Consider the following 14,024-nt stretch of genomic DNA (forward strand, 5'->3'; position numbering starts at 1 on the left):
AGGTAATCTGTTGACTATGAATTGCTTGTTTTGTTTTGTCTTTGGTTGATTGATGCTAATGGGGTTAATATTTAACATCGCATTACTGATAATGGAAATTATCTTCTAAACCTACAATGTACGTTCGTGTTTTATTAAAATGAATTGAATATTCTAATTAAACAGAGCAGTTTACCATTTTATTATGATTGTCATTAAAATATTGTAACATGTATTGCAGTGAATCTATATTGTTGTTTTATTCAACACGAATTGAGAAATAATAAACATCCTCTTAACGATTTTTAAAAATCCTTAAAAGATGAAAGCAATACATGGTAAATCACTTGCTTATTCTTTTTTTTTTCTATAAACAAACCTTAATGTCCGGAATTTGTACATTTTGCCACATTTCATTAAATGCTGACACAGCAGAAGTGGAAAGCCTTATGTATGTTGACCTATCTCCACTATTATACAGACCATCACTAAAACCATACACTTCTAGTTTTTTCTCTTCTTGCCAGTCAGTGGCTCCAAATTTGATACCGCAAAATTGTGCTTTGAATATGATATCTTTTATGGCAATGTTATTAGAACATGATCCGACGTTTATATTCTTTTTAGGTTGAAACACATAAAAACTCTGATCACAGTGAGCCGTGAGGTTTTTATGCGAGGCAATGCAACCAACCGGAACTGTCGACTTGAAAGAAATTGTAATGGATTCACCTTCAATTACCGTATACTCATATTTCTCCGGCTAAAACGAAAATAACAGAAGCCATATACTCAACATTATATTTATGAATTTCAAAATGGAATTTTATATCAATCACCTGTAGTATACTTAATCATTTTATATTCTTAGCTATTGTAAATGAACGTGTTATTTTTATTTTCTTAGCTATTGTAAATGAACGTGTTATTTTTATTCTGGCATCGAATTAGAATACAAAATTACCAGTTTTGAAAGACCTACATTAAATTGTCCAATACAATAAGTAAACAAAGCTGGGTGTATCAAACAAGTTATGATAACTTCCATAAATATTCCCTTACTATAATTTGTTAATAATCTGATAACCCAATTATTTAATATTCATATGCAGATAAAAAAGCATGTTTAAAAAGTAAACTCTAAGCGTTTAACATAATAAATAGTTTGATAGTTCCACTTGAAGGTCATATTAAACAAATTATCGTAAAAAAGATAAGGCACACAAGATATGTATTTAGTTTTTTGGTTAAGCAGATAGTACTGGAAATCACCTGTATTTCGTATTGTTTCGTTGATAGCAGCAAAATAGTATGCCAACTTATTTCGTTCTTTGTATTGCTTAAAAAACTGATATCACGTATAGCGTTCAAGATGGGTTTTTTTTTATTTAGATAATTGTTTGTCCCTTTTTTATTTGTATGAGATTGATTAACTTACAAATATTCCTGCCTTGAACTTTGCACTGTACTGTAATGGTCCAGGAACTGAATTAGCTAAATATCTCATTCTAATAGCACATTGAACCTACAATTTAAATATTATACCAACTGATGCATACATGTATAAGGATGCCTGCTGATATTTGTAATCAGGTATGAATTTCCTATGCCGTATAAGACATATACTTTTTTTGTTTAACGTATTTTAACTATCTTAATCGTGGAGTTACACACTATTTAATTAATTTTTTGACAAAAAGCTTGTTTGGCATACTAAATTAAACATCATGTCAACTTTGATTAGTTGATACATGTATAACAACGAACGTTAAGTTAAAATAATGTTGCAATTGATTTATTATACATTTGTAATATAACAGTAATCTAAGTGTCTAGATAAAAAACAAAATCACAAAAAACTGCAAGAAAAACATTATAGGGAATGTCGTTTATCAAATGGTAAACCAAAAGCTCAAACATATCAAACGAATGGACAACAACTATACTGTGGATTCATCAGTATTCGTTGAATACCAGTTTTCGTGGATTTCGTGGGTACAAATTAACCCCGAAATAAAAAATTCAACGAATAACAAATTTTCTATAGGTTTTTACGGAGATTTCGGTTAAACCACGAAATTTATTATCCACGAACATAAAAGTTTTCATTAAAGCACGAAAATTGGTACACACGAAAATAAATGAATCCACAGAAATATGTTTATGGGAAATGATAAAAATAGTTATTGGTCTATAACGTTATTCTTCAACGTTGATTAAAAATTCAAACTATTTCGTGATTGATTGTTGGTGATTCAATAATGTTTAGAAAATCTTTTTTGAAGATCTTTGTTTATTATAACGTTATAAAGATTATTTGATTATATCAAAGGATACATTTTCATGAAAAGCTGTATCTATGTCAAAACAAATTTGACGTACTTGTTCTAACAACATAAATATATGTGGATTTTAACAGATTTTGAAAAATGTTCAGCACTGGGTCGATACCTCTACTGGTTGAATATCAGTCCTGGATGGTATAATAAGCTGAGTAGTCAATACTTCAGTAATGGCATGCTTTATAACACACTTTTCCAGAATTCAACTCCCTCAGACAAAGTTGATTTGGCTATTTTGTAGGTCCTGGGTCATGTTTGTGGTAATTAAGCTCATCAACTGTTTGGGTTTTACAAACAGCTTAGCTTTTAATTACCTGGCAGCGAGTAACTAGGATAATAGTAAATTTAGAGAAGTGCCTCGGACACATAATATTCAAAACGTATTGTATTCATAATTAATATAAAAAAAATATCTAAAACTGAGAAGTCATACATTTTCAAATTATAAAGAAGCTCTTCAACAATACGTATACATTATTGACATTCAAATATTCGGTTTTTAGTGTTGCTTATGAAAGCAATCAAGACAAAACGCTGCGGACGTCTTTGATTTTTAACAATGTGTTTTCATTTTTACGTTTGGCATTTTTCTGTATCATACATTTTCAAATATAACAATAAAAAAAAACGTGTTCTATACCTCCATATTCATTTTATAGCTATCTATCCAGTCTGTATGTTTTAGCAAAGTGATGTTTATATCTTTCATTGGAATGTTAATATACGACGTAATTTTAAATTCGTTGATATACCAGTAGATGTCGTATATATAAGTTCCATTTGGCTCTTCATCAAACTTGCATCTGAATACTGGTAATAAACTTGGTGTAGGATCGTATCCTGGGATTGGTAAACTGGAACCTTCTAGTAGTTCTGTCTGTACAGCAACAGACACACGTGTCGTTGGGTAGGATGCTACAATTTGGAAAAGTAAATATAGGACAAGAGCCAATAATTCATGAAAATAATTTTCTATTTGCCCTCTAATACATTTTGTAAGTTTTATATGTTATCTTTACGTGCATGTTAATTATAATATAGAGTGATGCTATTTAGTTCGATACACTTACTTGTTTCAGTATGCAATGCAGACAATTTTACTTACAGCTACACCCAGGGTAAAAACCTGTTTCTGATGATGTACCAACGGGACAGATAACTGGACCACTTCCTATAAGTAAATATTAAATGTTATAAATATATGTATTGTAAACACTGTTAATAGTATGTATGTATACAATAGCATAACTTATTAATGATTAAACATACTCACAATTTAATATAACATTCAATTCACCTTAATGTAGTTCTAAACACGACTCTCACAATCAAAACAGGGATCATGTAATAACTTCATACGTGGCAATTGCATGTCATTTATTTAATTTTAAAAAAAATCTGTAATATCATCGGATAAAACTACAAAAATCAGAATTCCTTTAGAGAATATATTTTTTTTTTTTTTTTTGATAGTTTTTAATTAGATACAGTAAAAATTATTTAAACTTAAATCAGAACATATATGTAGATATGAGTGGTTTGGAATCAAAAACATTGTTCCATATTGAGTCAGTCAGTAAGCGAGAGGTTTTTAATATCGAATAAAATCGAAACATATTTTGAATGTGTTGAGCTAAATAGTTTTTCGGATGATATTTTGCAGATCTGTTTGAAGTACAAGAAAGATTTTGAAATGAAATGGTTGTCTCTAACTGACAACCTGGACGCTCGAATAGATATAATATACGATGTTTTCGATACTTGTCAGTCACGAATGTAAATCTCTGTCACTTGCTTTCCTCATTTTGTCTTACAAATGTAAATATGTCAGTTTCTCTAACACATTTCAAAACGTCCACATAGTTTATAAAGATTGTAATTGTTTACTTGGCCAATCTACTGAGATCATCGAGATCATCGAAAACACACGTTAATCATGTTTGTGTGAAAAGCAAGGAGTTCAGAAAGGGTTGTATTGCCAAAGAATTCAAGAATACTGAAGAAGCGACTTTTCGCATACGTGATATATGAATAATTCATTTTAGTTGCTTATATTATGAGATGTATGATATTTTTGTTTGTAAATAATATAGCTACTTGTATACTTATTTGTATATTTACAATTATTTATATGCAAACAAACAAAAATCGCAGAATCTGACATCTAAACACTAAAACAACCATCACAAGTAAAATAACAAAAATTATGAACTCAGAGGAAAATTCAAAACGGAAAGTCCTTATTAAAATAACAAAACAAACGCACAAACAAATAGATACCAATTTTCAAACTCCTGACTATGGACGTACATTTCCTTATTAGAAAAGATGACGTAAACCTGGTTTTATAGCTAGCTAGACCTCTAACTTGTATGACAGTCGCATAATCTTTCATTATATTGACAACGATGTATTAAAAAAAGTAATAAGAAAAGTTTATACGCATATTTCATTTTAACGTACTCAACTTTAAAATGAGACGTCTTATCTCTTTTACTGTTGTGAATCACGATAAATCATCACACCATGATAAAATAAGGATATCAATTTTGCGAAAATATTGATTACAAATCATATTTGTTGCTTAAGATAAATTATTGCATACCAAAGCAAAAAGATGAATTCGGTGGTGTTTTCTGAAGAAAATAGATAAAGTATCCTCCACAGTTCCTTATTTCTATGTCAATGAACTGTTCACAAATGTCATTATCTGTCTGAACGCATGCAGCTCTGCTCACGTTACCATCATCATATGTAGGAAGAGTTCCTAATATATAAAAAAAACATTGTTTGTTGGTCGGTGACATCATAAAACATGTTCATATTTGAAAAAAAATACATATTGGTTATGTAATGGTTTACTATGTTTAATTCTGTATATTACTTAATTTAAAATGAGAATAATTTTAACATGATGCTTGTCGTTGTAATAAACGATGCGTAATGTTGCAAACTACTAATATATAATCAGTGTAATTAATCAGGAATTATAATTGTAAATATATATTTAATATGATAAATACCATTCAGCCAAATGGGATTTATCGTTCCACAATGCATTTGGCCAGGAGGAGAAGTTGGCATTTCATCGCCATTTGCACTAAAAGGTCTGTACCAACCAGCGTCTAGATAGTCATCACTGATCACTTGATCACTTGCCAGGTCGGTGAGATAGTCCTTTGATCTTTTGTCTGCGGCAAACATTTCTGAATATGTTTTACAGTCTCTACTACCTTTAAATAGTAATTGATATAATATTGCCATTTTCTGATAAACTAGTATTTTCCTATAAAGACAGTTTTCAGTTTTTAATTAATTCCCTTTTATTTTCAAACAGTCGATGGAGGAACAACTTTTACCCTTTGGGTAATGACTTTGCTTTTGATTGCTTTTTATAATGTTTTGTGTGACAAAAATGAAATGAAGATACGATTTTACTTTTTTATATGTATGTCCTTATTTCCATATAAAAAAACTTAATACTGATGTAAAAATGAAATACATGTTTACGATAAATCAATTTTCATATTACTTAATTTTGGCACCAGTATATAAATCAGGATATTGTCTGCAAATGACACAGTTTATAGAAACAAGATGTACAAAATGAGTTCATCAACAAATTCAAAATCCGCTTTACGTAAAGTAGTGTCTCCCAATTTATTTATTTTTAACACATTTTTAAACAAGAGATCTCTGAGTACAATACGAATAATGCGCAGGTTTCACAATTATGGACATTAAATGTTCAGATTTGCATTGGCGACCTGGCTATAATTAGATGAACAGTTGACACATCTAAAAAACTATAAGACTCGTACATTATCGATAATACAAATATCGGTATTTTAACATCCAACACTCATGTATTCATTGTTTGTGTTTCTGATGTGGTATCGGTTGGATAATATTAAATAATGTGTTATCGTTTGAAGTCCAAATAATTATAAAAATAATACGTTCATTGTCATGAAAATTGACTGGACTGGTAATGTAAAATGGTCCTTTGAAGTTCAAGATATACATATTCGTTACATACGTTTATTACTGTTTATAAATTTACAAAATGTGGTAATTTTTATAAATTTTCTGTTGACAAAACTTTGAATTTTTCGAAGAACTAAGGATTTTCTTATCCCAGGCATAGATGACCTTAGCTGTATTCGGCACAACTTTTTGGAATTTTTGATCCTCAGTGCTCTTCAATTTTGTACTTGTTTAGCTTTATAGATATTTTGATATGAGCGTCACTGATGAGTCTCATATAGACGAAACGCGCGTCTGGCGTACTAAATTGTAATCCTGGTATCTTTGATATTTATTTATACGTTTGTGGTGTCCTGTGTTGTCTGTAATTGTTGTAAGATGTTCTTTGTTTGCGTGTGATGTCGACCACTGTTTAAATTGTTTATGCGTTTCTCAATGATGAATGTTATTACGTAATATGTTTATGATGTATCCTGCCAGTAACGAAGGGTTATCAATTTAATTTTAAACATTGCCATAAGCGGGAGGTAAAGCTAGCAATTAAACTAGGATTAACCCAACATTTCTTCTAAAAATGTTTTGTCCTTAGTCAGGAATATGACAGGTGTTATTGAATAGTTCGTTCCGGTGTGTGTTTGCGTTTTTGTTGCACTTAAGTGTTCATTATTCAACTGTTTTCCTCTTGTGGTTGGTTCAACAAGTTTAACAATGGAATCATAATACATTATTGTTATCACCAGAACACTGGACATAATGATTGACAACTATATTTTGAGTTTGATTGATTGATATTCCGGTTATAAGTATTCCAATTGGAACGCATTGTGAACTCCTTCTGCCAACTTGTTATTGTATTATTATGACGCAGAATTAAAAACAATCTTGTCTTCAATCAAAAAAGAAATGAAAAACAAAATCATGCAAATATCTGTCATTTTAAATCAAATATATTGGTTAAGTACTGTTTCCATAAAAACATATATTTCAGTAAGTGCATGCATATCATATATCAAAGTGAATTTGAGACTACGAATAATACTGAATCCATTCGTCTCAACTCGGCCGATTCCGTACTTTCATCTAACCTCGTCCGTGATACGTAGGTGTTCATTACTGATCTCCTGTAAAGGAGGGAAATATAGTATTACAAATATAAGCACTAGCAGTAAACCGTTCATCGTTCCGGCGAAGAAATGTAAGGCGAAGACACATATCACATACCGTAGTACAGCCGAAGGATAGAAGGAGCGTAGCGGATTCTTCCAAGGAGTGCCGAATGTACCGAATCTAGAAGGTTTGCGTAAATGGTGTGTAAATTCATATCCTGATCTTTTAGCCAACATTGACACAGATTGATGACATAAGACTACACTATACGACAAACCTACCGATTTCAACATTCCCTTTGTCAACTTCTCATTTTTCATTAGTAACATACAATATGCAAAATTATATATCATTTGCTTATTTTTACTTGTTGAAAATTATTTAGTACGAATAACGGTTAAGTGTACATAAACCAAGCACTATATGTCAGTCCATGGGTTGATAGTGAGAAATAATAAACGAAACTATTGAATAATCAGATACGAAACTTACCAATAGGTTCATAAACTTTTATATCCTGTATATGAGTATCAGCCGAGAACAACAGCAGTGGATCAGAAAAGTCGCTGTGTTTAGTGACTTGAAACAATTGAAAATAATCCGATAAGAAAATATAGTCGTCGGAAAGATCAATTCTGACTTCGAAAAACCACCAAAGGAAATGTATACTATTCCATTTTACGTCACTGCCATAATAAGTTGTAGATCCAAGTAGATCATAACCAGTAGTAAAATATATTCTTTCGTCTTTTTTATCTGGAAATAAATAACATTTGTAAAGTTAAACAAATCGTTTGAACGAGTATTTTTTTTAGTAGTCAACTATTTGGAAACATGCCGGACATAATTATATATCATAATTCAATTTACGCAACACATAGTTTAAACAGTTAAATACATTAGGTTTGGCGTTCATTTGTAGATGTTACAGATGAAATAATTAAACATTGATTTCACATTTTCTTGGGACACAAGTTACGATTTTGATAAAAACGTAAAACATGTAAAATACGATGCATGTTTCAAGTATTGACGAAAGCGCATATTTGCAATATTTTTTGTTGTAAGCAGCAATTGCGCCAAATCTGTCAAACTAAGCGCAAAAACTAACCTTGGTGTATGGAACGCAAAAACTGTCTTGTTATTACCATTTTCATTATATGATGTGTATTTACCTTTATATGATGTGCACTTGTCATTATCTGATGTGCAAACACCTTTATATGACGTTCATACATGCTTATTTAATGCGCAAGTATCTTTATATGATGCAAATATACTGATATGATGTGCATACATACTTATATGATGTGAATACATACTTCTTCAATGTGCAAATATACTTATAAGATATGAAAACATTCCTATGAAATGTGTAAATGTACTTATATGATGTGCAACTATCCTTATAAGATGTGCAAATGTACTTATACATGTATGATGTGTAAATATACTTATATGATGTTAAAAAACCTATTTATGATGTTAAAAAATCATTATATGAAGTGCATTTCCCCTTTTTATTATGTACACACATCAGTTTATGATGCGGTTGTGTCATTATATTGTGTACTTGTAATCTTATATCATGTGGTTCAGTTATATGATGTCGAAACGTCATTATATAAAGTGCTTTTGTCGTTGTTACCTATTTATGTTGGCCAATAAAAATGATTAGAGCATTTGTAGAATAATTATTGTCTACGTCATAATTAATTCCGATCTGCTTCTGCGGAATTAATATGAAACCGGATCAAATATGTAGCTATCGTTTGGAAAATGGTTGAGATTTTAAAAGAGAAAAAACCTTTGCATTTTGTTGGTTCCTCGATTTGAGATTTTGAAACCCTCATAATAAAGGGATAGTGAGAAATTAAGAGCGCCTTATTTTTATTAATAAAATGGTGTATTCAAATGTTTATAGTTTTAGATTTGCCGCCGTATGATGTTTTGGCTATGTGTTTGTTGTCCGCAAATACTTTGTTGCCAGACAATTACTGTTTAGAAATTAGGGGCGTAAACGGGACCAAAACAAGCAATTCTTAGGGTACTTGTATATGCTGAATCGAGCAATATATTCAGATTTCGGATTTTGGACAATATAATAGGTAATTGTCCATTTTTAACATTTGAAAATCTTAGACCAGATTTGTTACGTGTCACAAACCTATGATGTGTCAGATATTGAATAATATTAAAATTCAGACCTTTATAAAGTTTGAATGGTGTGTCTATATTTGCCTTAAATGTTTAGGGTTCGACCCTCGTCGTAATCTCCAACCCCCTCCCCGATCCCTAACCCCTAGTAAAAAATGATAGTTTTGAATCGAAAGACGTTTATTTTGACGTCTCGCTCCGCTAGCCTCAACTGTTCAAATATAAATCCTTATTTTCAACAATTAATTTCTTCTACCAAAGCATGTTTCATCTGAACTAGTAATATTGAATGAAGGGGGGGGGGGGGGGGTAAATATCAATGAGACCATAACCGGCATATACAAAATCAACTTCCACACTTGAAGTACTAGATCAACTTTTGACCTGCTATTTCAAACTTATATAATGCAAAATGTTTTTACGATAGATGTGTATAATTGTTCTCTGGCATTGTTTTTTAGGGGGGAGTGTGAAAAGTTTATAACTTTGGAGAGGGGTCTTGATTGGGGATTTCCTATTTCAAGGTGTTGGCTTGGAAAAAATAGAGAAATTCCGATGTTTCCTTCCACGTCCCTACCACCAATGATTGAAATGACAAATTTATAATTTACTTATTTTTAAATCTGTTCTTATCAATACAATTAACAGCGGCTTAAAAAGGTTTCTCTATAAATAATTTATTGATATAATATACATTTTACCAAAAAAACAAAAACAAGAACACAAATTGCCCAAATGGGTCCTTAAAATATACCATAGAATATGTATGTATGACTCAAATCTATGACGGGTTCCAAATCTATGGCAGATTCCTATTATATGGCAAATGTGACGTTAAAACGTCAAACAACTCAAATCTGTGGCAGATTTTTGTTTTCTCCAAATCTGGCAGATCTGGAAAAGAGTAACAAATAACGTCACAATTGAACATCGACATATTACATCCTCGCCGCCACTAACGATGGCGGAACCCATATATTTGAACAAAATTCAAAATGAAGGTATTTCCCTGACAACAATTATCTGCATGTTTAAAGAAAGGTGCGACCTATTACCCTGATTATTTCATTTTTTTTTCTCTCATTTTCGATGGAAACAAATATTTTGATTCCCTTCTGAAAAAGATACAATATCTTTTAAGAAATTTGGAATCAAACATTTAAAAAAAACACGCACCCCACCTCAATGGTCAGTATGTTAGTCATGTCTACTTGAGTCTGCAGTTGTATATCTGAGTGGCTTTCCTTTTATTTGACGGGTTACTATCTAGTGACGATTTGTCATGGTAGCAGGTTCGCCTAAAGTGTGGCTGGTCGTGGATTCGAATCCCGTCCGGTTCAAAACCAAAGAATTTAAAGTTGGTATTTGCGGCTTCCCTGCTAAGCACGCACAATTACGGAGTAAAGCCAAAGACTTGCTCGGCTCGGAATCAGATTTCATATTAACATGTTCTCGTACGAATAGGTCCTAAGTCAGGAGTATGTTATTGAATGGTTGTTGTTTGTTGATGTGTTACATACCGGTAATTGTTTTTCGTTCATTTTTTGTACATTAATTATTTTTTTGGGAGGGGGGGCTAGGTTACTGAGCGGCTCAAGTATCTAGCCTATCAACACTTATGTTGTGGGTTTGAATCCAACACGTAGCAGGATAAGCTCGACTCCAATCTAAAATTAATATAATAATCAGTTTTCTTACTCGGTTGTTCTCTCCTAGGACTTCGGCCTCACCCATAAATATAAACTGACCGCCACGGAATAGCATGATATTGTTGAAAGTGGCGTTAGACACCAATTAAGTAACAAATCATCCATGCCGGTATTGATATGCAAGAGTATATAATTTTGTAGCTATCATTTTGAAATATTTGAAAAATTAACTTTAAGTTCATTGGTGTCTTTTGCAATTAGTAGTAATAAGAAGATATGGTATGAGTGCCAATGAGACAACTCTACATCCAAGTCATAATGTGTAAAAGATAAACAATTATATGTCAAAATTTCTCAAACCGAACAGCAAGCTTTAAATAAGAGCCCTAAAATTTGTTTTATCATATGATTTTTGCTGCAGCTAGCTCATGTATTTATTGATCTTGTTCTTCTTCTAAAATGTTTGAAAGGTTGATTTTTGTTAAAATGCACTGTCTCACTTTGTCTAAAAAAATTGAAAACAACACGTTCAATAACTTATTGCGTCCGAAGCGCGTTTCTGGATTTACCTTGATCAGGAACGCTCAAAGCCAAACATTTGAAATGCGAAGATGTATAATTAGTACCGAAACCGTTGAAGAGCTATATGTCAAAAATACCTAAAATAAATAGCCAATAATAAAATACACTTTCACTTGCGATAGGAACAGATTTAAGAACTATTTCTTATACTTATTAACTTTAACAGTATGTTCATTATTGTATACCCCGCATTATCATTTTTGTATAACCGTCGATTAAAATTCATAATTTGATAATTTCGACGTTTCGACATCTTTAATTAAATTAACCGAACCACATGATATAAGATTACAAGCACATAATTTTATGACACAACCACATCATATAATGATGTTTGCACATAACATAAGGGAAAATGCACATGATATGAATATAATTGCACATCGTATACATGTTATAATAACATTTGCACATCATATAAGGATATGTTCACTTCATATAACTACATTTGCACATCATATAAGAATGTTTGCACATCATAGTAGTATATTTGCACATCATGTAGGTATTCATTCACATCATATAAGTATGTTTGTACATCATATAAGTATGTTTGCACATCATATAAGTATGTTTGCACATCATATAAGTGCATTTGCACATCATATAAGAATTTATTCACATAATTTAAGTATATATGGACATAACATAAAGATTGATGGCGTTCCATATTGGTGTATTATTAGTTTGCAGGTAAATCAGTTGACAACATGTGAATCCGAATTTGTGTTGACCTCAATTCAACCTTTAGCTGAGAAAGGCTTACGCATAAAATAAACTAAGCGTTGGCATCTATTAAGGGGAATAGAATGTCAAAATTGAAAGTTAAACAAGAATGGCACATTTCAAAAACTATTTCGATCAACACATAACTCGTTATTAGGAACATAAAAACGATGCTTATCATATTTTATAACCTTAAAAATGAAATCATAGAGACCTAGAAAAATCCCATTGCATGTGGTCTTTATCTATTCACATATAAAGACGCTCGACAGTTAATATTTTTATCCTACTAGTTATTTTGTACGTTTATTTCCATCCAAATCCGTTGAATTGGTTTTTTTTTTAAGAAATCGACATAACTTATACGCGAACCGCTTTAAATCGTTATCTGAACACTTGTATTAGTATAGTAGAAAGGTCGATTTCAGGATACATAGAAATATTTAATCAATCAAAGATAAAATAAAACAAAAGTTTGTCTCGTCCTTTCGTCTTTGATGAATTCCTCTACCTTATATAACATTTTAAAATTTCTAATACTTGATAATTTAGTTGAAATCTGGGTTTTTAAACTTGCTTTCAAACTCGCCACCAAGGTAATCCAAAAGACAATCACATCGTCTGTTCTCTAGTTGAATATTCATTGTTGTAGGAAGTTGTGTAAAATTAAAATTTTCGTCGGTCATAAATATCTGTATTTATAAATGAGTGTTGTAACTTAGAAAAAAATAATACTTTCATTCAAAATCTATTCTATATTTGTCTCTGTTCGTTACCAAGATGCAAATACATAATTAAATATTGTATATTCTAATAAAAGTGTTTAGAGGCTTTTCGTTTATGAACTCATCATACTAGAAATGTTTAAATGTTTGCTAAATATTATTCAATTTATAGAAATATTAAATCAATCAATGGGAAAATTAATAAAACGTGTTATAACATGAACATTAAGGAATAAAAAAGCGACAGGGTTATAATCGCAGTAATTTAAACTCGCATTTTGAAAGTTTTTATATGAATCGAACAGGAAATTTCTGAATATCTCAAATTTTAAAATTGTATTTTAGTCTTAAATGACAAAAGCGCAATAATAAATGCACGCAATAATTTCTGAATTTACAGTAGTAACTTTCATTACAAAAAGTCTCTATGAATATAAGTAGATTTCCCTATAAAATGAGATTTTAAAAACTCAAAATAATATTTCATCGGTGTTCTTAAATTTTTTAATAAGTAAAGTCATATGGTAGTAAGAAACAAACACACAAAGCCTTTCTTATTTGGTTTTGTTTTGATTGTAAGGTTCTTACAATACAATATTAATACTAAACACACCAGAAAATCACATTTCAAAAACTAATTTAAACATCAAGACATATCAATCAATGACCACAAATTATGTAATTAATTTCATATATAATGATAATAACATACATGTACTTATAAGAAATGTTTTTTCTGCAAATATATTAAAGTCAAATGGACAATTCCT

At 30.8% G+C, this 14,024-nt stretch overlaps 1 protein-coding gene across 1 annotated transcript; it reads right to left on the reverse strand.

Moving 5' to 3' along the window:
• Window positions 1–346: 346 nt before the first annotated feature.
• LOC143074039 (von Willebrand factor D and EGF domain-containing protein-like) lies at window positions 347–8,163 on the reverse strand. Its single transcript, XM_076249591.1, has 7 exons — window positions 7,908–8,163; window positions 5,345–5,554; window positions 4,927–5,088; window positions 3,427–3,492; window positions 2,962–3,236; window positions 1,418–1,504; window positions 347–742 (listed from the first exon to the last, which is right to left on the reverse strand). The coding sequence occupies exons 2-7, from the start codon at window positions 5,523–5,525 to the stop codon at window positions 347–349; spliced, it is 1,167 nt and encodes a 388-aa protein (XP_076105706.1). The 5' UTR covers window positions 5,526–5,554; window positions 7,908–8,163.
• Between the last annotated feature and the right edge of the window lie 5,861 nt (window positions 8,164–14,024).

Source organism: Mytilus galloprovincialis, chromosome 5, assembly GCF_965363235.1.
Source record: "Mytilus galloprovincialis chromosome 5, xbMytGall1.hap1.1, whole genome shotgun sequence".
NCBI classification, from domain to species: Eukaryota; Metazoa; Mollusca; class Bivalvia; order Mytilida; family Mytilidae; genus Mytilus; species Mytilus galloprovincialis.